This window comes from Phyllobates terribilis, unplaced genomic scaffold (assembly GCF_046119375.1).
Source record: "Phyllobates terribilis strain yellow unplaced genomic scaffold, ASM4611937v1 Scaffold_13__5_contigs__length_258822181, whole genome shotgun sequence".
In the NCBI taxonomy this organism is placed as follows: domain Eukaryota; kingdom Metazoa; phylum Chordata; class Amphibia; order Anura; family Dendrobatidae; genus Phyllobates; species Phyllobates terribilis.
Window position 1 is genome coordinate 130,736,445 of NW_027362773.1, and position 25,930 is coordinate 130,762,374.

Consider the following 25,930-nt stretch of genomic DNA (forward strand, 5'->3'; position numbering starts at 1 on the left):
TTCAGTGAGCAGAGCTGTGCTGTTCCGTCTCTATTCACTGTTTTACATCCGGCCACTGCCTAAACTGAGAAAAGCTGATTGGTGGGGGTACTGGGTGTCGGACATCCACAGTTCTGATACTGATGACCTACCCTTTGGATAGCTCATCAATATCCTAAATCTGGACAACCTCTTTAAGAGACTTGCAAACTCACTATTTTCCAACTATGCTCACTGGATTTTAACAAAGGCTCGGGGCAACTCATGCATTCCAAACAATTTATATAAATTTTCAGTTTTGCCTGGAATAACCCTTTAACATGGTTCCTTTAAATATCTTTCAAAGGCTTAGTTGTAACCAAATATTAGCAATTCTTTATCATGGGAATAGAGAGGAAACAAATAGCTTTGTGCTATAGTGAGTGTAATAAGTGATAGCATGCGCTCCTGTGATCTCTACATACATACAGTTGAAATACATACAGTGTGTTTCAGGTGTGCATTAAAATACATCCACGGGTGTGTCTCTAATTGACTCAGATGTTGCCAAAAACCCTATAAGAAGCTTCCAGACACATGACATCATCATATGAGCAGTCCAGAATTGTTTAAAGGCATAGTAATCTTAGTGTATGTAAACTTTTTACTTTGCAGTAAGCAATAAAAATGCCTTAAACATTCTCTCTCTCTCATTATTCTGGCATTTGGCAAATATTAAAAATTATGATAATCGTAATTGACCTAAAACAGGAAAGGTTTATTCTGATTTCATGTCAGATGTTGAGGAAAACATGTATGTGTGTCTTTTTATATAGTGTATGTAAACTTCTGGTTTCATGCTTTCATTAAGCCTCAGGGTACAAAAAATTATATATATATATATATACAGTACAGACCAAAAGTTTGGACACACCTTCTCATTTAAAGATTTTTCTGTATTTTCATGACTATGAAAATTGTACATTCACACTGAAGGCATCAAAACTATGAATTAACACATGTGGAGTTATATACTTAACAAAAAAGTGTGAAACAACTGAAAATATGTCTTATATTCTAGGTTCTTCAAAGTAGCCACCTTTTGCTTTGATGACTGCTTTGCACACTCTTGGCATTCTCTTGATGAGCTTCAAGAGGTAGTCACTGGAAATGGTTTTCACTTCACAGGTGTGCCCTGTCAGGTTTAATAAGTGGGATTTCTTGCCTTATAAATGGGGTTGGGACCATCAGTTGTGTTGTGCAGAAGTCTGGTGGATACACAGCTGATAGTCCTACTGAATAGACTGTTAGAATTTCTATTATGGCAAGAAAAAAGCAGCTAAGTAAAGAAAAACGAGTGGCCATCATTACTTTAAGAAATGAAGGTCAGTCAGTGCGAATAATTGGGAAAACTTTGAAAGTGTCCCCAAATGCAGTTGCAAAAACCATCAAGCACTACAAAGAAACTGGCTCACGTGAGGACCGCCCCAGGAAAGGAAGACCAAGAGTCACCTCTGCTTCTGAGGATAAGTTTATCCGTGCCACCAGCCTCAGAAATTGCAGGTTAACAGCAGCTCAGATTAGAAATCAGGTCAATGTCACACAGAGTTCTAGCAGCAGACACATCTCTTCAACAACTGTTAAGAGGAGACTTTGTGCAGCAGGCCTTCATGGTAAAATAGCTGCTAGGAAACCACTGCTAAGGACAGGCAACAAGCAGAAGAGACTTGTTTGGGCTAAAGAACACAAGGAATAGACATTAGACCAGTGGAAATCTGTGCTTTGGTCTGATGAGTCCAAATTTGAGATCTTTGGTTCCCACCACTGTGTCTTTGTGCGACGCAGAAAAGGTGAACGGATGGACTCTACATGCCTGGTTCCCACCGTGAAGCAAGGAGGAAAAGGTGTGATGGTGTGGGGGTGCTTTGCTGGTGAGACTGTTGGGGATTTATTCAAAATTGAAGGCATACTGAACCAGCATGGCTACCACAGCATCTTGCAGCGGCATGCTATTCCATCCGGTTTGCGTTTAGTTGGACCATCATTTATTTTTCAACAGGACAATGACCCCAAACACACCTCCAGGCTGTGAAAGGGCTATTTGACCAAGAAGGAGAGTGATGGGGTGCTACGCCAGATGACCTGGCCTCCACAGTCACCAGACCTGAACCCAATCGAGATGGTTTGGGGTGAGCTGGACCGCAGACTGAAGGCAAAAGTGCTAAGCATCTCTGGGAACTCCTTCAAGATTTCTGGTGACTACCTCTTGAAGCTCATCAAGAGAATGCCAACAGTGTGCAAAGCAGTCATCAAAGAAAAGGTGGCTACTTTGAAGAACCTAGAATATAAGACATATTTTCAGTTGTTTCACACTTTTTTGTTGAGTATATAATTCCACATGTGTAAATTCATAGTTTTGATGCCTTCAGTGTGAATGTACAATTTTCATAGTCATGAAAATACAGAAAAATCTTTAAATGAGAAGGTGTGTCCAAACTTTTGGTCTGTACTGTATATATGAAGCACGGTGGCTCAGTGGTTAGCACTGCAGCCTTGCAGCGCTGGGGTCCTGGGTTAAAATCCCACCAAGGACAACATCTGCAAGGAGTTTGTATGTTCTCTTCGTGTTTGCGTGGGTTTTCTTCCGGGTTCTCTGGTTTCCTCCCACACTCCAAAGACATACTGATAGGGAACGTAGATTGTGAGCCCCATGGGGACAGTGATATATATATATATATATATATATATATATATATATATATACAGTGTTCCTCTGTGAGATTGGACCTTACTCAGGGTTTTTGGTCTCATTCAGGTAACTGTATGAAAGTAACAGACACACCCAAAATGCAAATGCAAAACCTACTGACTGTGGCCGTATTTGGGGTTTAGTAGTTATACTCCCTGCACTACTCCTGTACTTCCGTGCTTACTTGGGTTGACTTTCCACCAAACCACCAGAATATCCAAGGCACTGGAAATTTATCTCAATCAAGTTCTTTACTTTTGATGGAATAAAGAACCTGATTAGAACAATTCCGGTGCCTGGGACACATCTACTGTATCTGGGGTTCATATCACATAGATCCTGCATAGAACACTGATAGAAGAGCATGGGCCCATTCTTCATCTCTGTGACAACACACGGAGGGATTCTTCTATAGAATACATTGTTAGGTTGTGTTCTCATCAGTTTTGATACTTTGATTCCATCACATTTGACCAAGAAAATAGCTCAGCATGCAGCATTATTTTTCCTGTCAAAATATTAGAGACCTCATCGGAACCCAACTTAACCTCATAATAAGTCAACGGGGTTCTTCGGGCGCTGCTGGGATTTGGCACTGTGCCATGGTCTCCATTACAATCAGACACTGCAAACCAGATGTGAACAGAGCCAAACTACAGAGAGAATGTATAACTATGTGTCCAACCATGTAATACATGGATAGACTGGATCTACCAGAGTGGGAGCCACTCGTACTTACGGTGCATGTAGATGAGCCAGCAATCCACAAATTAGCATTCGCAAGAACACTCGTTCCCAATTATCAGCCGATCAACAGATGAATGAGCAAATCAGGTGATTGATTGGATCATTTATGCCGACATATAAATCATTGTCATTGGCAGCACATTCCTCCAAAGTATGTTCTGCCAATAACATGATGTCTTATGGGGACACAACGATCGTATTAACCATTACCATCACTAATTGTTGGCCTGGGCAAACAGGACAGTTAATGAGCATTGATTGAATGGTAGAGCTGCTCTTAGGCCACGGCCCCACTATCAGTATTCGGTCAGTATTTTTTCTCTGTAGTGGGAGCCAAAACCAGGAGTGGGTGATAAATGCAGAATTGGTGACTTGTTTCTATTATACCTTTTCTCTGATTGTTCCTCACTTGGTTTTGGCTCTCACTCCTGAGAAAAAATACAGACCGGATACTGACCAAATACTGATAGTGGGGCCATGGCCTTATAATGCGGCTGAACTGAGTGTGCCTTAGTGGTTTTCCTCTCTGGATCATAAACAGGGGTTTCAAAAGGAGGAATCCTCTCTATGACATCTTAAAGAGACCCTTCACCCTGGCACGGAAAAGTTACCATATATTTGTCATGTATAGCCATCCCACTTTAAGTGCACCCTCCACTGAGACTGGCTTTCCAATCCTCCTCCAGCTTAAATGACTGCCGCAGCGGTATGGGAAGCATGGTGCTAACTCTAAATCACACCACTCCTGACGTTCCTGTGCTGTCGGGGCGTGATTTAGACTTACAACTGCTCCCTATACTAAAGTGGCTGCCACCTTGGGTGCAGGAGTACCGAGACTCTAAACTTAGGGGAGGAGGCAGCGGGAGGCGAACAGAGGGCACCAGGTAGGAGGACTATACATGAGAAGTGTATAGTCCCTTTACTGTGTCAAGGAGGAAGGTCATTTTAATCTTAGGCCTGGTTTATTGTTTAATGGTCACATGGGCCTGTGTCGGACTGGGGCGCTAAGGGCCCACCAGTAACCAACTCCAGGTCCCCACTTTTCAACTACATGCAAATGTGACATTATCCTCAATCACAAATTTACATAACAATGAACTGGGTAGATTGTTACATGAATAAGATGCTGCCTTTATCTGTATATAGTGATTCACGTATATTATGCCAAGTACTGCTCATGTAAGAGGGTGGTGGTCCACCGGAGGATTCCCCTGTTCTCCTGTGGGCCAGTCCAAGCCGGTGTGTAATTTATATTCATATCTATTACATCTTTATGTTTTTTCCCATCTTTTCTTTTTTTTCTCTTGCTTTCTTTCTCCCAGTGTTTTTATTTGTCTGCTTTATGCTGGAGTACAAAATACATTTTATTTGGAAAGTTATATTAAAAATGTGAAGTGTCTTGCTTTCGACAGAAATGTCAATGATCACAATGGAGTTAAAGAATGGCTCCAGTTTACATCTTTCCTGGTTTCCGATTACCCTGATGTGATGTGGGGGGGATATATCCCCCTTTTGCATTGATGACTTGTCTATCTGTTAGTTAATCGCTGCTCTTTGTACATTGTTTCTGCCGTTTTGAGCCTTTTTTTGTTCAGATCTTCTGTTTTCCATTACGTGTTATCCCTATTCTCTATCTGGTGGCTTCGATATGTGCTTCATGTGGATGCTGTGTTTTATCTCGGTTGGCAGCCGCAGCCATATATAATATAATGATTACTTGCTGGAACATGTTGCATAAATGCTTCATATTTCAATTCATCAGAATCGGTGTGCGGCTGCATCCAGCAGTCACAGATACGTTTCCCATTTGCTTTCATGTTGCAGGATGCTGTGCCTGCAGTTTCATTCCTAAAACAGAACAATATGGCCCAGAACAGACGGTAATCTTATTGGCCCCATCCGAGCGAGTGGGGAGGATAAAAAGGAAGGGTTCTGATTGGCTGTGAACACCCCTAAATGGGCGGAACGTGTGGTCTCAGAGAAACATTGAATAAAAGATCTGTAGAGAAGTATTGTCACTTCCTTTAAGTTGGAGTTAACTCCATCAATGCCACGGAAAAAGACTAAAAAAACGAACATCTGTAAGATAACCAGGGCGCGTAGTGCCGGATGGAGCTTGGATTCAAGAAGGGTTTCTTAACTATGTTTATTTATTACAAAATGTTATTATTTTCAGTATTATTATACTGCAGAATAGAGGTATATTAGCCAACATAAATACTATTCTGCATATTATACCTTATTTTTCTATAAAAGCTGGGGAGTTATAGGGCTCTCACCCCAATAACAGAGTGCGAGTGCTTAGCTGCTTTCTGCAGTGTCTGTGCAAACATGATGTATCCTGGAAACACCCATTGAATGAGATCTGTGTGTTACAGACTATGTGCTAGAACGGCAAGAATATGCTGCAAAATTCCTTGTATTCAGTAATGAGAATAGAAAACCAGTCAGAACATTTCTGGCCAGGGCCGGATCCAGGTAAATGCAGGCCCCTTGGGCGACAAAATCCCAGTAGATCCCACTTCACATACAATTTTTCCTTCTCGCTTTCCAAGATCTATAGCTTTTTTATTTTTTGATCGATAAGAGTTTTATGGCTGGATTTTTGCGATATGAGGTCTAGTTTTCATTCGCACTCTTTTGGGGTCCATAGGACTTTCTCTTTTTACTCCATTATTTGGGGCTGGGTGGGGGGCAAAATGACCAAAAATTAAGATTCTAAAACATTTCAATTTTTTTTTTTCAAATTAGCGTTCACCATGTGGGATAAATATTATATTTTAATAATTCGGACAGGTTTTCACATTTTTTAGATTTTAATAATTTTGTGGGAAAATAATTATTATTTAATTTTTATATATATATATATTAATATTTAATATTTTTTATTTTTACATTTTTTGCATTATTTTCTCTAGGGAACTTGAACTTGTGAATGCTTGTACTATAGACTGTAATATAATATTTTAATATATTGTGACAATGGGCTGTGCTTTATAGGTGTACAAACAAGGCGTCAAGTCTTTAGTAGACCATGCCAATATCATCTACTCCCCATTTCCAATCTCTTAAGGGCACAGTCTGACGTCTGTATAAATCGGAATGAGATCAGAACTCAGACCATGGACTGGCTTTCGGCTTTCCCGACCCGAGGGTGACAGCTGCATCGGGTCAGGAGAGCCTCAGACCAGTCTGTGTGCTACATTCCGATCTTGATCCGATTTATACCGCTGTCTGCCTAAATTCAAGTGGTCAAACTGCTGTGAGCGGAGCCAGCTTTCATCACAGCAGTTAGACTCAGGTGCCAGCTGTATAACACAGCCAGCGCCAGCGCTGCATGGAGAAGATTCAGCTTAACCTGTTCAATATATGTGTAGCACCCTGAGGATTCGGCTGCTGCAGGGGTATTGCACCTCAACCCAGAGGTGTGATATTCCACTCCCGGGTAAGGATGGAGTGTGGAACTGAGCTCGGTAGGCTGCATGCACTACACACATCCCATTTCCGAGGAGCAGACCGACGGTACTCCCACTTAGAAATGTGCAGGTACGACCGAGTCTGTTCCTGGCTGGAGTGGGAGGGGGGTGGTACATCCCAAGTAGTGTAGGGGCAGATAGGGGGAGCAGCCTGGGTAAAGTTAGGAGCTCATTGGGTGCTGGTCACCTGAGCTCACACATAGAGGGTGTATATAAGGTGGGCACCAACTAAGAACAGGGTCAGATGCAGAGAACAAGTCAGCGAGCAGAGGAGAAGGAAAGACCCAGAGTGAGAGAGGAGAGAGAGAGACCCAGAGGCACAGAAGAAAAGGACTCTAAGATCCCAAACTAAATCCCCGGTTGAAGAGTCGGCACAGGGTACCGGAACCCAAGCTGGTGGGGGTAAAAACATTCCCCAGCCAGAGACCGGAGACCGTGGGCAGCGTTTGCCACGGTCACCCACCACATCCACCCCGAAGGCACACCACATGAAGGGTCAGGGAACCCAAGGCCAAGGGTGTCCCAACAGAAGGCCCGAGGGAGCTGGACCTAGGTGGATCACTGGTGGGGACGGCCAGAGAACAGGACAGAAGGAGAGCTCAGGGCCACGCTCCGGACTTGTTTGGGGGTTGGCTGGATCCAGGACCTGGTGGACGCAGCACGGCTCGGGTGGTCACTCGAAGCTGGAGTGACCAGTACAACATCTGCAGTAAGTAAACACCCTTAACTGCACAACCCGACTCTGTCTTCACTGCCGTCTGCACTGCACCACCACAACCCCCATCCTCTGCACCTGTCCCCCCTGAGGCTATACCCCACCCGTTGGGGGTTATACCATCTCAAGCTGCACCTGCACCATCAGCCTCAGCGGACCCTGCTGCAGCGGCGGCCACAGTGACCGCATCACAACGGGTGGCGTAGTCGACACAAAAGAACTCTTAATAACATCTGTAGGACTGCCACATAACACTGAGCTTGACGCCCTGGGCACGGGCCGGGTCACAGCCGCTCGGAGACTACAACCCCCCATCTGATCCGGTGCCGGGTATTCCCCTCAAAAAGGAATATGTCCCAGGGGGCGCGTCATATGCAGTGAGCACAGGGCCGACTGGTCCACTTTCCTAGATACGCCGGGTGTATGAGCCTGCTCCATACAGTAGGTGTAGGGTGTCATACAGCCACCACCTGAGTCTAACTGCTGTGGTATTTAAGAGGGAGGAAATGGTAGGAAGTTTCCCTTCTGACACCCATTGGACCTCCACAACGTGAGATGCCATTGTCATGGTAATGTTCGTCTGTATCTGCCATGTTTGTAGACCCATGAAGCCAATTGCAGGCTTGAGACCCCCTAGTAAAGCCAATTAAAATGTAAAAAAATATATGAAAAATAAAAATTATTCCATCTCCCTTTTTCCCAGGATGTAAATAAAATCGAAAAAAAATAAATATATATATATATATATATATATATATCATATTTGGTATTGCAACGTGTGATAATAATATTTATTCCATATGTCGAACATCAAAATGAAAAAAAAAAAAAAAAATGGTAGAATCGGTATTTTTTTGATCAGGTCGCCTTCCCCCAAAAAATTGGAAAAAAAAGATCAAAATGTCGTAAAGAGCACAAAATGTTAATGATAAAAATGACAACTTGTAACGCAAAATAACAAGTATCATAAAACTCCATCCACTGAAGAATAAAAAAGTCATAGATCTTAGAAAGTGAAGGGGGAAAAAACGACTGTGAGTGATCTCAGGGGGTCTCTGTCGCCCAAGGGTCCACATAAACCTGGATCCGGCCCTGACAAGGAGAACACAAGGTAAAAATCGTCTCTTAAGATGAAGCTTTATTGTAAATCCCCCCTCCAACTTGAGGCGAATTACATTGTTTGCTGACCCCATCAATCACGAAAGTAATAAACCTTTCACTTCAAGCCAGTTAACTCTTTACCAACCACTTATTAAAAATATTGTGGACAGTGTTTTTCCACTGCACTCCCCTATTCACAGCCTTATGTTAGTAGAAATAGTTGCTATGGAAACTGACTCTCTTCTCAGCTGCTGGTACCCAAGAGCATCCTCAGAAACCGCAGGAAAGTCGATATGTGCGAAAATATAATTGGCTAAGAATAGGTTAAAGTAATGGGGAAATGATGTACATAGTAAGAACTGGGAGGACTCGTCCCCTCATTAGAGGCTGATGTATACTCCATGTATAGCACGCTGCCTCACGAGTGACATTATCAGGATTTATGGCCAATGCATAATTTAGTGTCCTATATACCATATGAATGGCAGATGTATGTGCGAACTATAAATCTCGGGATAGATGTAGAGACGTATAGAGTCACCAAGACAATAGAGGCAAGACGGCGTAGGTCGGGTATCCATCTTCTACAAAGTGTCTCTATCTCTGACACCTCAGATCCCGAGGGGAGGATATAAATATACATCCACGGTGTCACCAGTGTCTGCTCCGAGGTAATCTGCTCTGTGGTTGGAGCATTTCATCCGGGATGAGGGATATAATACACACGCGTGAGGAGACTGAAACGTCATTGCTCCTGGGGTGATAAATATGGGTCACCAACAACATAAAGGTGCCGCAGCGCCATATGTCTCCCGATAATATAATACCAGTGATTTCTAACCTAAACATACAGTATATAAGAATATGTAGGCCGTGGGAATTACATTGACTTGTGGGTAAAGAAAAAGCCTTATTCCATGTATAAAGGAATTAGAATAGAAGCAGTTCTCTAATATCTACCTTCAAATAAGTCCCATATTATGGCTCAAAAGGGACGGGCTTAAAGGGAATCTGTCAGTAGGGTCAACCCTTCTAAGCTGTCTACATGGGCACATAGGTCATAGAAAGTGGAATAAAATGATGCCTTGATATCTGTGATACAATGTTTTATTACAGAGAAATCTACATTTTTCTTAATATGTAACATAGGTGTTAAGATCTATGGGCCGGACATAGATCTCTCTGAGAATCTGTCTCCAGAGATTATTTTAAATGAAAATGTTGTGAGAGATGTAATGACTGACCGTCTGCTCTCCTGATCTACATGTCTCACACTGGTATCGCCTCTTTTCATTTAAAATAAGCTCTGGAGGCAGGTTCTCAGGGAGATCTATATCCGGCCCATAGATCTTATTAGCTCATTTACATAGTAAGAAAAAAATGGATTTCTCTAGAATAAGACTTTAGATTGCAAATATCAAGGTATCATTTTATTCAACCTCCTATGACCTGCAAGCTCACATAGATGGCTTAGAAGTGTCACATGGTCTGTCAGTATATACACTTTACCTTCTCTGAAAGGCCACAGAGGCAGCAACACCATTAATCAAGAGGCACCAATAACCAAACAACACCATGAAGACCAAGGAGATCTCCAAACAAGTCAGGGACAAAGTTGTTGAGAAGTACAAATCAGGGTTGGGTTATAAAAAATATCCCAATCTCTGATGATCCCTCGAAGCACTATCAAATCCATTATCATCAAATGGAAAGAACATGGTACCACAACAAACCTGGCAAGAGAGGGCCATCCACCAAAACACTCAGCCTGGGCAAGGAGGGCATTAATCAGAGAGGCAGCACAGAGACCAAAGGTAACCCTGAAGGAGCTGCAGAGTTGCCAAGCAGAGACTGCGTATCTGTCCATACAACCACAATAAGACATACACTCCATAGAGGAGGACTTTATGTAAGAGTGGGCAGAAAAAAAGCCTTTACTTACACACAAAAATTGTAAGGCTTGTTTTGACTTTGCCAAAAGGCATGTGGGAGACTCCCCAAATGTATGGAGGAAGGTGCCATGGTCAGATGAGACGAAAATTGAACTTTTTGTCCACTAAGGTAAACGATATGTCTGGTGCCAAACCAACACAGTTCATCACCCCAAGAACACCATTTCCACAGTGAAACATGGTGGTAGCAGCATCATGCTGTACGGATTTTTTTTTTGTCAGCAGGGACAGCGAAAATGGTCCGAATCGAGGGTAAGATGGATGGTGCGACATACTGGGATATTCTTGTGCAAAACCTGTTTCAGTCTGTCAGTGATTTGAGACTGGGACGGAGGTTCATCTTCCAACAAGACAATGACCCAAAGAATACTGCTAAAGCAACACTCGAGTGGTTTAAGGGGAAACGTGTAAATGTTTTGGAGCGGCCCAGTCCTTAATCCAATTGAGAATCTGTGGTCAGACTTGAAGATTGCTGTTCCCTAGAGGAAACCATCTAACTTGAAGGAGCTGGAGCAGTTTTGCCTTGAGGAATGGCCAAAAATCCCAGTGGCAAGATGTGGAAGGCTCATAGAGACTTATCTAAAGGACTTGCAGCTGTAATTGCCACAAAAGGAGGCTCTACAAAGTACTGACTTTAGGGGGGTGAATAGTTATGTGTACTGAAGTTTTCAGTTATTTTGTTCTATTTGTTGTTTGCTTCACAATAAAAAGAAAACCAAATGTTCACAGTTGTCGGCATGTTCTTTACATGAACGGATGCAAAATTTTTAAAAAACTGTGAAATTCCAGGTTGTGAGGTAGCAAAACACAAAAAATGGCAATGGGGGGTGAATACTTATGCAAGCCACTGTAGCATTATTATTTTGACATTCTATTGCATTGTTATTTTATTACTTTATGTACAGGGCTGTTATGTACGTTGCCATTATTTGAGTGCTGCAGGAATTATTTGGCACTGTACAATACATTATTTTTACAGTGAATTATGTTGATGGTATTGCATAATATTCTTATTAAGGTGATCTGCACCAAATGTGTTATTTTAATGAATTTGGCGCAAAATCTGCCAAAGCAAAAAGAAAAACAAAACAAAAAATATGACATTAAAAAAGCAAATGATGAATCGGGTCCTTAAAGATGGATTCACAAAAAAGTCAAGTGATCCCCTATCCATAGGATAAGGAATAACTTGTTGATCGCTTGGGGTCCGACCTCAAGGATCCCAATTTCAGGGCTCTGGCCCCCAAGAACAGGATTATGTAGCCCTGTCCTGATTGGAGGAAAGGTGTGCCATCTCGGCATCTATTCCATTCATCATCTATGGGATTGTTGAGTTCAGTGCTTGGCTATTTCCATCAGTGCCATAGACAATGAATAGAGCAGAGGCCGAGTATGCTCTGCTCTGTTCAAGGCAGGAATCCAGAGCTCTGTTCTTGAGATTCCTCAGCCTCGATTTCAAGATTACTGAGGATCCCAGAAGCCAGAGCACTAGCCCTAGCCATCAGAAAGTTATTCCCTATTCTATGGATAGAGCATAACTTGATTTTTTTAAAATAACTCTTTAATGCCTACTGGACAGCCCTACAATTATATTCTCCCCCATAGACCTACAAGTGCTATTAATATCAGGACAAGTTAATACGTTCAGTATTTGGTATTTTGCATCAGTATTTGTGAACCTAAACCAGGAGTGGGTGAAAAATACAGAAATGGTGACTTGTCTCTATTATACTTTTCCTCTGATTGTTCCTCACCTGGTTTTGGCTTAAAAATACTGATATAAAATACTGACCAAATACTGAACGTGTGAACGTGGCCTCAACATGTGTTCTGTGTAGTCACAGGGACTGCTCTGTTGGCCATCAAGAAATAACTTTAAATGCAATCTCTGTACTAAACTCTACATTTCCATATTATAACTGAGGATAGGATTTCTATAAATCCAGCATATAAGAGCTTAGGCAGATGCATGATCAAATAATCTTACGGCTGAGTTCTGGGTATAATATGTGTATTCTCAGAATAAAAAAAAACAACACACATAAGAGTCACCAGCTGCCACACAGTTATGGTTATGGTTCAAGAATATATTGTAATGTCGGGGACACTTGGATCTCTGTAGTGAGGTTAGTAATAGACTGGGATCTTGGTCGCCTAAGGCAAAGTTTGTGAACCTTTTCTTTCTCACATGCCATTTATGACAGATGGTGTTAAATCGCACAAGGATTTAGGGAATTAAAGGAAAATGTCTTAAAGGCCTCAATCAGACGTCCATTTTCACAGATATAACACGTACCCATCATAGTCTATGATGCCGTCCACACGTCAATGTTTTTTTGGAAAGTGTGTCCACAAAAAAAATCAAGGAAACATGTTTGTTTTTGATCCGAATCATGAATCTAAATCACCCATACAAGTGTACTGGTCTGTGGAAATCACTGAATATACTGTATACGGATGCCATCAGTGTACAATCTGTGTGTTGTTCATCTTTAAAATTGTAATGAGTAGAAGAAACTGTAATTTTACTTCTTTTATTCTTTTGACATATAAAATCATTGTTGAAACACTGATGGTAATAACTGACATGCTGACCATACTCTGATGAAAATCTGATCCAAAGCACTGATGAAAATTGGAAAGATTTTGGCACATACGAAAAAAAAAGACATCAGAACACGGAAAGGCAGTTGTCCAACCCCTATTTAATGCAACCAGTGTGCTGATTGAAATAAAAAAAATACCTCCTGGACCGGTGCTGTTCCTCCACTCTGAGCATTGTGTCCCTCAGCGATCAAGTGATATTATTTATGTTACAAGAACAATGCGGCCCATCAGTGTCCAGTGATATGGGAATACAAAATGTGTTGTCACCTATGGTAGACAACCTCTTTAAATATTTTACTTATCGTTTCAGGTAACCTTTAAGTATAGGCTGTTATATGTGGGTACAGTATGTGAGGATAAATACTATATTTGGCCATTAAATTACTTTTATATGCAGAATTTTTCACCAGTTTTCCCAACTGCAGGCTCTATCACTAATTTTCAGTTCACGCTGAGCTACTGGGGAGAGACTAGTTGATATGATGTCTCCAGTGCACAGTAGACAGTGAGAAATGGATAATCTGCCTTCTTTCTCTGTAGCACACAGACACAAGCAGCAGGGGCATGTGTTATGACTGTGCCAACACACACAGGTAATGTATAAACCAGGAGATATGCAACACCTGCACAGAACAGGTCCCTGTTCAGACTAGAACAGTCCCTAATCTAACCCTGATTTGTCCTGTTGTCTGACCCTGAGTGTCCGAAACTACACCCTCTCTCTATAGATAAAGTGCAACACAAAAGCAAATATAACTATAAAATGAAATACACATCAATCAGAGGATGAGGCACAAGCCTATGAACATGTTCACACAGGAAAGATGGAGGAATATAAAAAGAACCAAAAAACAAACGGAATTAGTGAAAACCTACCAGAGCCTAAACGTAAAAGAAAGGAAATGGTGCTGGGGAGGAAGACTCACAAACAAACCACAGGAAATGCAACAGAGATTAAGCAGGCAAGATAATCCCTAGCTGAAGAGCTGTAACTCCAAACACCCATCTATATTGAAGTATAGCCAGCAAAGAAGGCAGGTGCAAGGTGAGTATAAATGGCCCCTCCCAAGATATGATAGGACAGAACCAAAGGATGAAGTGTGAGACACCAGAATAGAAGCAAACCAAGGAAAGGAAAGCAAAGACAAGAGAACCATCAGCAGTTGGACAGAGACCGAACAGGCTGTGGCTCAGCAGAGAGGGAAACTGACCACTAATCAAGAGGTCTCCGGATTGAGTGACGAAACAGAGCCATGACAGCAAGGAAGACATTACAGAACAGTACTGAGCTGTGTGACTGTGATTCCAACACTGGAGTGGAGTAAATTTGCTGGAAGCTGCAGCACGATCTGCCTAGTCTCTCACAACGCTGAGTGCACCTAACTCTTCTTCCCCCTCCCCTCTCTATATGGTATAACCTGAAACTTCACTGTGCTGGCAGTCCAACTTGCTATTTCCAAGACAAATTTAAGCAGCTTTTTTTTCAGAGTGTTTGGTGAGTTCAGGAAACAGGGGTGAGGGGGAGAAGTGGTTCATAAGTGGAGAAAGAAGCAGATTTCTCTGATATACTACACATTTTCTTTTACTCATCTGTATTATTGGTTTATTGAAGTTTTTGGAAAAACAGTGACCAAGTCAGATGGATATTACATCACTGTTGGCTCTAGGATATAATAGGGTTTACAGCTGTCACTAGTTGGCAGCCACATATAGGGCACCCAAGAGCTAGTGTTTGGGGAATACTGTTCTAACAAAGCACATAGTGCTTTATGTATAGTATTCTGATTTAAAAGCCATGTGTAATTACTGCATGTGGAAATATCATCATGAAGGACCCTGAGACCAGATGGAAAAATGGACATTTTTAAGACATCTGCAAGGTGTTTTTAGTGTCAGTTCTAGTGGTTGTTAGGGCTGAAAGGGGCTGTCCAGGAATTTTTTTTTGCTATGTGCTTAAAAACTAACAGGCAGGTAGGAGGTAGGGGAGAGGGGAAAGGTTGGAGCTGATCATGCTGGCAGTATAGATGGATCCGTTGCTGTAATTAGAAACCAGTGGGTGCCGTACCTGCTGGTGATTGCAGCTGACAAAGGAAAAATGAGGGTAGCTTCCGGCACAACCAACTGGATAAAAACTGTAAGTTTATTAAATCAAATTAAAGGTCCATAAAAGTTAAAAACGTTTATGTGCCGGAAACTACCCTTGTTTTTTCCTGTAACAGGCAGGTAGTTGCTAACAGGAGCACCTACTTGCCTGTTTTATTCTTCTTCCAAGCTGCTCTATTGACGGGACATGACTGCCGATGTCATGCTGATTGAAAACCGGCTCCCTGCAGTTGGGCAGTGGGGAGCCGATTGTCAATCAGCATGACATCATCAGTCACGCCCCGTCAATAGAGCAGAATGGAAAAGAAGCTGCTGCTCTGTAAGCGATACGTCAACAGAAGCTTCTGAATCGCCGGCAAGAGTCCTCTGTACCGGCAGAGATCAGCACCAGGCACAACAGGCAGGTAATTGGTGGTTTGGCGCATTGTAAAAAAAAGTCCTGGATAATCCCTTTCATATATTGTGAATGATGCATGGCAGAAGTGCCATCTGATACATATGCACAAAGAGGTTTGAAAAGCCCTGGGTGGGTGGCAGGACCCGACAAGCCAGTTCCGCAGCTTCTTCTGCCAACGTGCACTCTCTCTTGGAACGGTAACATTATCTTGCATACGCTCAACTATTACATTGTTAAACTGTGTTGCAGCCAAACATTATTCACAATTTTTATAATTTCTGTCACCTTACAGATGAAGCATTTCACGTGATAAACGAAAGAGAACATTGGGGAAGGTTTATCAATGTGTAGCAAAAAAAGTGGCACAAGAGGGTGCTGAAATATGTGGCATCAGCCATATTAATGATATAGTTGCACCATGAAATCTTATGTGATTAATAAAAGTAGAATTTGGTGTCATATTTGGGGTAATGATAGGACAGGCCAGGCTCACACCTTATGGCAAATTATATGGAGCTGCAATACTGCACGCACAGAAGTCTATGGAGCCATACTGTACCTATGTCCTCCGACCTATGCAAATGACTCACCAGTAACCAACTCCAGGGCCCCACTCTACGTGCAAATGTGATATTATCCTCAATCACAAATGTATATAACAATGAACTGGGTAGATTGTTACATGAATAAGATGCGGCCTTTGTCTGTACATAGTGATTCAAGTATATTGTGCCAAATACTGCTCATATAAGAGGGTGGTGGCCCACCGGAGGATTCTCCTGTTCTCCTGTGGGCTAGTCCAAGCCTGACACCAGATAGCTCCATACACTTCCCTCTGCCATGAGCATTACTCCTTTTATTCTCAAACCTCTTCACATTTTCAAAAAGGACGTATCAAGGACATTGTTACAATCATCAATTTTTTACATGGCACCAAATCATGCCCCAGTATTGAGTATTCATACATCTGCTTTACTGTGGCAGGTTATAGTTTTTGTGAAATGATGGCCTGTGCATAGTAACACTGTCAGATCACGTAGGGTCATGATCACATTTCTAAAGATTGTGTAAAATAAATGTTCAGTTTATCTTTTCTTGTTTAATCATTGATCAGAATTCCTAATATTTTTGTACAATCTGGTACTAGCTGTAGGCATGGGAGAGGAGCACACCTTGTGCTAATGGTAATGTAACATTGAGCAATATCTCACGTTTCCCTCCTTGTACTTCATTATTGTAGCAGCTCAGGTGCATACTCTATAATCTCGTGTGGTTTATCTAGAGCTTAATAGCAGGTATAATCTGAACATTCAGACTTCCAGCTCAAGGAAAGCCCCTAAACACGAAGATAATTGGTGGGACATGTTGAAAATTATTTAGCAATTTTGTGATCCAACAAAACATCAGATCACACTCGGACCAATGTTATTCTATGGGGCCGCGTACATGTTGGTTTTTTCCCTCATACAGACTCTGGCAGCATGCTCGATTTGCATCCAATATTCAGTCATGCAAGTCAATAAGTCCATGGAAAAATATCAGACTGCACTTGGATGACATCTGAGTGCAGCCAGATTTTCACGAACTGACAGGATGGAGAAGATGGAGAATGAGAATTTTTTTTCCCATCTTCTCTTCATTCAAGAAAATTGGATCACACTGTGATCACACTCTGATCAATCTCTGATTTGGATTAGCATAATCAGATTGATTATCTCTGAGAGAAAATATGGTCGTGTGACCCTAACCTTAACCGTATCAGATAGGTGGGGGGGTTCTATGCTCAGCGATCTGATATCAATGTCCTAAAATTACATTGAAAAATGTGTTTTTTTTTGTTTTTTTTTTAAGAATGATCTTCTCAAAGAAGAGGGCCAGAATGATATCAGATAATGGTACTATAAATTTGTCAGAGGAATTCTGGTCTGGATAAAAGGGTGATCTCATAAATGTGGTCTTTTAGAAAATATTTATAGTAATAATAACCTTCACTGTTAGGCCGGTTTCACACGTCCTGATATTTCCGGTACCGGAGATATCCGTGTCCGTGTGCACCTGTGCGGCATACGTGTGCCACCCGTGTGCCGCATCAGTGTGACACGTACCGGCACCTGGGAATCAGTGTACAGTTAGCGCTGTTCCCAAGTGCCAGATGCTGAACACTGCCCTCATCATTGTCCCCTGCCTTCGCTGCGATCAGCACCAGCAAGGACAATGATAAGAGTAGTATTCTGCTGCCGCAGTGTCCAACTGTAAAAATAAGAAAATAAAAAAGTCCATATACTCACCTGTCCTAAGTGTCCCCCACTGTAATCCATGCGACCGCTCACGCTGAGGAGCCGGAGAGAATGACTCCTGCAGTGAGCGGGCCCCGGAGCTGCGCTCAGCGAGCAGTGCCCTGTCCCTCGTTGAGCACAGCTCCGGGGATCACACAGACACACGGTCCGAGGAAACACACTGACATGTGCACAGAGACATTTATTTGAATGGATCTATGTGTGTCAGTGTCTCCGGTACGTGTGGAAACTGTCACCATGCGTACCGGAAATACTAAGGTGTGAAAGAGGCCTTACATAGTTACATAGATTGATAAAACACCTGAGTCCGTCAAGTTCAACCTTCCCCTGCTGTAGTTCTTAGTGCAGAAAAACCTCTGAGACAACATCCAAAAATGTTTATTTTTTTTTTCTTTTTAGGGTGATTTGCTCGTGCCCAGTGTGATATTATATAATAATATACTCGCAGAGGGGGTCTTTTATAAAGTTCTTACTGTACGAGGACTCAAAGTGACTTCAATTCTTGGAGCTGACGAGCATCAGACAGATTTTAGTCTCTGATCTTTTCTTTCTCAAGCTGTCAGAATGGCTTTAAGGACAGGTGTATCTCTTAGAACCTTTTAATCATTATGAGGCATCAAGCTTTACCAGTCTTATAACGTACCTGGCATGAAAAAGTTATCCTTCATCTTATCCCACAGCGGTGTCTGTGATCTCTGTAAGGCTGGATTCAGACATCCATCATTCATGGTCCGAGTACAGACAGAGATGGCCACGGCTCTCCGGATCCAAACTGAAAAGCCTCATATACTGTTTGCCTAAAAGGCTCTTGAGTTGGGTCAGGAGACTGGCGGCCGGTCCGGACATCACTCTCCATACTCAGACCATGAGTGTTGAATGGTTGCAACTGACTTTAGACTCAATACCACTATCTTCTTCCAACCTCCAACATCTCACCCAACTCTTCACCTCCTTAATAATAAATATTTCCAAAAAATCAAAAATGTCTTTCACTGGTGAAAAAAACATCCTGCTTCCAAGAGCTTACAATATCCTCTAATATTTGGACAATTAGTGTCTTGATTCTCACATCCAGAAGAAAAAAATTGCCATTTCAATCCTGCTTTCCTTTTTGATACTGAATTTGTCAACAGGTTTTTGCTACCCTATCTGAGAGCAGCATGATGTTGGGGCAGAGATCCCGATCCCAGTGATGTATCACTTACTGGGTTGCTTGCTGCAGTTTTGATAAAACCAACGTTTTGTTTGCTGCAGATCTAGCAGTTCTCTGAATGCTGAGCTGTGTATAACTCCACCCACACCACTGAGTAGCAGCTTCCTGTGTACACTGTGCATAGGCAGAAAACTGCCAATCAGTGGTGAGGGCGGGGTTATACAGAGCTCATGAATACGGAGAACTACATGGCAGCAGGTTTACTAGTCTTCTAGTGATAATCTTCTGCTGACAAAACAATGATTTTATCAAAACTACAGTCATGGCCAAAAGTTTTTTTAGAATGACACCAAAATTATATTTTCACATGATCTGCTGGCCTCTGGTTTTTATTAGTGTTTGTCTGATGTTTATATCACATACAGAAATATAATTGCAATCATATTATGAGTACCAATAGGTTATATTGACAGTTAGAATGAGTTAATGCAGCAAGTCAATATTTGCAGTGTTGCCCCTTCTTCTTCAAGACCTCTGTAATTCTCCCTGGCATGCTCTCAATCAACTTTTGGACCAAATCCTGACTGATAGCAGTCCATTCTTGCATAATCAATGCTTGCATTTTGCCAGAATTTGTTGGTTTTTGTTTGTCCACCCGTCTCTTGATGATTGACCACAAGTTCTCAATGGGATTAAGATCTGGGGAGTTTCCAGGCCATGGACCCAAAATCTCTATGTTTTGTTCCATGAGCCATTTAGTTATCACCTTTGCTTTATGGCAAGGTGCCCCATCATGCTGGAAAAGGCATTGTTGGGCGCCAAACTGCTCTTGGACGGTTGGGAGAAGTTGCTCTTGGAGGACATTCTGGTACCATTCTTTATTCATGGCTGTGTTTTTAGGCAAGACTGTGAGTGAGCCGATTCCCTTGGCTGAGAAGCAACCCCACACATGAATGGTTTCAGGATGCTTTACAGTTGGCATGAGACAAGACTGGTGGTAGCGCTCACCTCTTCTTCTCCGAATAAGCTGTTTTCCAGATGTCCCAAACAATAGAACAGGGGATTCATCAGAGAAAATGACTTTGCCACAGGCCTCAGCAGTCCACTCCCTGTACCTTTTGCAGAATATCAGTCGGTCCCTGATGTTTTTTCTGGAGAGAAGTGGCTTCTTTGCTGCCCTCCTTGAAACCAGCCCTTGCTCAAAGAGTCTCAGCCTCACAGTGCGTGCAGAAGCACTCACACCAGCCTGCTGCCATTCCTGAGCAAGCTCGGCACTGCTGGTAGTCCGATCCCGCAGCTGAAACAGTTTTAAGATACGGTCCTGGCGCTTGCTGGTCTTTCTTGGGCGCCCTGGAGCCTTTTTGACAACAATGGAAGCTCTCTCCTTGAAGTTCTTGATGATGCAATAGATTGTTGACTGAGGTGCAATCTTTGTAGCTGCGATACTCTTCCCTGTTAGGCCATTTTTGTGCAGTGCAATGATGGCTGTACGTGTTTCTTTAGAGATAACCATGGTTAACTGAAGAGAAACAATGATACCAAGAACCAGCCTCCTTTTAAAGTGTCCAGTGATGTCATTCTTACTTAATCATGACTGATTGATCGCCAGCCCTGTCCTCATCAACACCCACACCTGTGTTAATGGATCAATCACTAAAACGATGTTAGCTGCTCCTTTTAAGGCAGGACTGCAATGATGTTGAAATGTGTTTTGAGGGTTAAAGTTCATTTTCTGGGCAAATATTGACTTTGCAAGTACAGTAATTGCTTTTAAGCTGATCACTCTTTGACATTCAGGAGTATATGCAAATTGCCATTACAAAAAATAAAGCAGTAAACTTTGGAAAAATTACTATTTGTCTCATTCTCAATACTTTTGGCCATGACTGTACAGCAAGAAGCCTAGTAAGTGATACATGGCTGGAATCAGTCTCTCTGTCCCTATGAAGTGTGACAGCGGTTGGACAGCGGCACACATTTGTCATTTTGGCTCTACTACCTAAAATATGACCCAGTTAAAATTTAACTTTTATGTTTAAAAATTGAAGCTTCTCACAAATTATATTAGTCTGGGAATAAAGAAAGTTTTATTTAAACAAGGAGATTATCGGCAAGGTAATCCCTAAATCATTGCTGTCAGCGACTTAAAGGGACAGATTCTGCTGAGTGTTTCTGCCTCTGCCCCAATAGATTATTCCGACGTATCTGCTGGCAAAGGATGAGATTTTTGTAATCGTTTATTATTCTGCATTGTGTCATGTACAAAGCGCTGAACACTTCTCTATATGATTGACCCCAAATAACACTGGCGGTTACTCAATAAGCATTGAGGGTATATGAGACGTTTTACATTTCTAGAACTTCCTATGTCTTATAAAATGGCCAACGTGACCAAAATTGTCACATCCTCCATACACATCTGGCCCAAGTAGCAAAGATTGAGAGCATTTTCCCACTATATATATATGACACTGGATATGCCATAAATGTCTGATAGGTGGGGGTTCTGCATCTTAGACTTCAACATATTGGGAAAATATAAATCCCCCAACCCCCATTCTACCTGTCAAGAAAACATAGACTCCATTTTTTTCCATTAATCTCATAGACATTAATTACATGATCTGTAATATATACACCATATATAGCTTCATCTCCGGTAAACCATTCTCTGCACAGATGGTTATTCATAACGGTTAGCAAAATATACATATATCAGATTTCTCTCCTCCCAGGAGGGAAAACACCATCTGTACAGGTTCCATGTAATCTGTAATAAACCTATAAGCATCAGCCTATCTGTACCATGATAGATGTCCAAAATCTAATTATAAGAGAAAAAACTAAACAGCGCCCGCCCTTACTTTATAATACCCATCCATTATATTATGAAGATTCTTATTATTCTACAGAATTTAGAGTTTCTGATCAGTACAGAGAGCAAACGCAACACAACACGGCTGCAAATCACATGTATAGATAAGAGTCTGGATGTTCTCAGTCACCAGATGTTGCATTTAGCTGGAAAAGACTCAAAAGTGAAGAAATCCCAATCATGCGGCTTTTAGATCACGTCCTATCTATGGGGTATTTTTTTTTACACATGACTTGGCTTTTTCATCCAAATTTCTTTTTTAAAAAATGCTGACGGAACAAACCCAATATTCTTTTTTTTTGTTTCCTAAAAAACACAGCACAACCAGGTTTATTTTTTTTTTCTTTTTGGGTCAGATGTTACCTGTGCATTGACAACTTCCATGTATTAGCAATGGATCCACCGTAGCGGGAATTATGCATGATGTATCTGTAAAATCGAATGCTGTACTGTGTAGGGGGATAAAAAATCAGATAGCATTTGTCCGATCTATACACTTGTGTGACCGAGTCCTTAGTATAAGACTTTGCTCAGAAGGTCGGATGGGCGCATTATGTGATACATTATACATGCAGAATTGCATTATGAGTCGTCTCGAGCCAATATCATTAGATCGTTCTAGTTTTCCATGCCGCCCTTTATTGAACGCGTCTTTACATTAATTATCAGCATATTATGGAGAATCATTCTGCTCCCTATTCACAAGCTGACATTATTTTGGAGCTGCGTTGCCTTCTGTCTCATCCAATATTGCTCCGAGTGTCCTACAGATAAAGCATAGGCTATTAAAACTCATGCTGACGTGCTATTGTGACTATGCATATCAATCCTCTACCCATGATAAAAAAATATGCCCAATGTAGAATGGAAAGAAACAGAAGGGCACCTTGACAAAGCAAAGTACTATCAAGGGCACTGAAATCAGATCTGAGAAGCATTACCCAAATCATGGTGGAGCACACATAGTTCGTATGGATTTATTAAAGGTTGGCATTGTAAATAGTAACCCAATGTTCCCATTAAGTAAAAGTTCTCTATAAATACCCAGGAGTGACCTACGGGAACGATGGCTCCATTCATCTAGTGTGAGAATTGCAGAATTAATCTTTATGGTTTGGGACTAAGGACAGATGTTAAATGGGCGGTCGGGTTCCTTCGTGTTAACTAGTGCAAGATCAAGGATGGGTGGCCAAGGTTCTTCACGTTAACAGGCTATAAAGTCAAGTGCTGGATAAAATGAATGATAGGCTGGCAGGCGACATATTCTGATCTGGGCTACGAAGAGTAACTATAGGAGTAGTATACAGATGCCAAACTGCAATTAGACAACCAAAAGTTCTAATTCTCCGCAGATCCGAAGCGTTGCTGGGATGGTTCGGGATGATGTGCACCAGGGTTACGGTAATAGGTATGGCACAGATGGAACGAGCCGGCAAATATTCAGCCACACATTGCTTTAGCAGATGACCGTGACGAGGGTTTATGGGATTTAAATAATGCTCATGAATAAGTAACATTGCTGCAGCAGAAGGTTTTGCAGATCATGAGCCTGCACTGAATATAGACGCCCGCAGCACCATGACTGTAGCTTCCTGTGACATCTTACCTGCTGTGTGACACCGCTGGCGAAGAGGTCCTTGTCACTGAGATGTAGCAGGAATCCACTCCCTGATGTAGAGGAGGCCAGAGATGTGTAGAAGGGGAGACTGAAGGAGGGTGAAGAGGAGGAGGAGGAGAGATACAGAGAGGAGGGGGAAGAGAGGGAGATGAGAGTGAGGAAAAGAACCCTGCCCCTATAGGAGAGCTAGAGAGGAGGAGGAGGTGTGACACCGAAGAGAGGAGCAGGGGCACCACTCATCGATTGGAGACCAGACCAGAAATATTAAAAAAAAAATAAATAAAAAAAAATACACAAAAAAAAATAATCCTGATCTTTTATGGGATGCAGAAGAAAGAGCGATGGAGGAGATCTAGAAAGGAAGTGCTCTATACTGTGTGCAATATAGAAACTGAGCCCCACCGGGTGTGCACAGCACAAGGGGGAAGTGTTCAATAATTCGCGGAAGTCAGCAGTTCAAATTAATTTTTACACAGTGAAAATCTGCAGCCTCAGACAATCTGTCACTTGTTCTTATCGGCTGAGCTGGAAAAGTGATATTTGACCCAATAAAAATAAATACCAGGGTTACAAATCCCGATGCAGGATAGTGGCACCCTCTACTGATACCGCAGGGAGGTGCAACTTCAACAGATTGATGATACAAGAAGAGTAGATCAGGGTCACCAACCAACCCGAAATTCCTGGACAGTCCATAAAAACGGAGCACTTTTTCCACCGTATGCAAAAAAAAAGTTTTGTACCTGAAAAAAAAAATAAAATAAAGTTGCAACCCCGGAGTGGATCCAACAACAGCAATTTACAACTACGTACAGAGTGGAGATATTTCTGGAGTTTTTCTTTGATTCTTCGAGTTGAGAATATTTTTAGTTTGAAAATGTAAAGTTAATTCATTTCAGAAATTCTTTTTATTGATTTCTGGTGTGCAGAGAATAATATATCAGAAAATGGAGCTGATTTTAGATAACTGAGAAGAGATGCAAGTGCCAGTCAGATCTAATTTAACTTTCACTCGTCCTGATATTTCCGATACTGGAAAAAACAGTACCGGAGATATCCGTGTCGGTGTTCACCTGGGTGGCAACCGTGTGCCGCCCTTGTGCCCATCAGTATCACACGTTCCCAAGTGCCGGGTGCTGAAAGTATCTCTCATCATTGTCCCCTGACTGCGCTGATATCAGCGCGAGCAAGGCACAATGTTGAGAATAGTATTTTGCCCCTGCTACCTCCAACAAGTGTAAAAATAAGAATAAAATAAAAAACACATTATACCCACATTTAAACCTAATTCTCTGTAGCCATTGTCCCCTGTAAAGAAACCAAAAATAAAATAGAACAATATCCCTCACCTGTCCGAGGATTAAATAATCCAGTGTCCCATGCCGTAATCCATCTGTGCGACATTTCTCCATCAGCATCTGCGGTGGCTTGAGGCGAACGCACACGCTGAGGAACAGAGGAGAATGTCTCGCTGCAGCAATCAGGCCCCTAACCTGCGCTGAGCTCAGTGAGTTCAGGGGCCCGCTCGCTGCATTAAATCATTCTCCTCTGCTCCTCAGCGTGTGGTCGTCTCAAGCCACCGATCACGCTGATGAAGAAATGTCAGATGGATTACTGCGTGGGATACTCGATTATTTAATCTTCTGACAGGTTAGGGATATTGTTCTTTTTTATTTTTGGTTTGTTTACAGGGGACAATGGCTCCAGGGAATTAGGTTTAAAGGTGGGTATGATGTGTTTTTTATTTTATTCTTATTTTTACACTTGTTGGAGACAGCGGGAGGTGAATACTATTGTCAACATTGTCCCCTGCTCCCGCTGATCTCAGCGCAAGCAGAGGACAATGATAAGAGCAGCCTTCAGCACCCAGTGCTTGGGAACAGCGCTAACTGTACACTGATTCCCAGGCGCCGGTACGTGTCACACTGATGTCATCAGTGTGCATGTGTGTGGGACATTTTGCGTTCCGTGCTGCGTGCAAAAAACAGACATGTCAGAATTTTTTGCCCACAGACATACGGTCCACAGACTCATTCATTTGAATGGGTCTGTGTGTGTATGTGTTTCAAGTACGTGTGAAAACTGGCACCACATGAACCGGAGACACTGACATGTGAAAGAGATCTTAGACAGTGTGTATAGACTACAGACAGGATATTAGCATGCATACCCCACTAACAAA

At 42.1% G+C, this 25,930-nt stretch overlaps 1 protein-coding gene across 2 annotated transcripts in view; it reads right to left on the reverse strand.

The window, feature by feature from the left end:
• SLC25A22 (solute carrier family 25 member 22) overlaps positions 1-24,199 on the reverse strand; it is a 69,460-nt gene extending 45,261 nt beyond the window's left edge. Inside the window, exons 1-2 of one of the 2 annotated variants that reach the window (XM_073658672.1) lie at positions 23,737-24,199; positions 18,308-22,894 (exon numbers count right to left, since the gene is read on the reverse strand). In XM_073658672.1, the coding sequence (XP_073514773.1) occupies positions 19,752-20,768 (1,017 nt within the window). In that variant the 5' untranslated portion in view covers positions 20,769-22,894; positions 23,737-24,199 and the 3' untranslated portion in view covers positions 18,308-19,751. Of the gene's footprint in view, positions 1-18,307; positions 22,895-23,736 lie in introns of those variants that run through there. The other variant, XM_073658673.1, reaches the window with a different exon arrangement.
• Between the last annotated feature and the right edge of the window lie 1,731 nt (positions 24,200-25,930).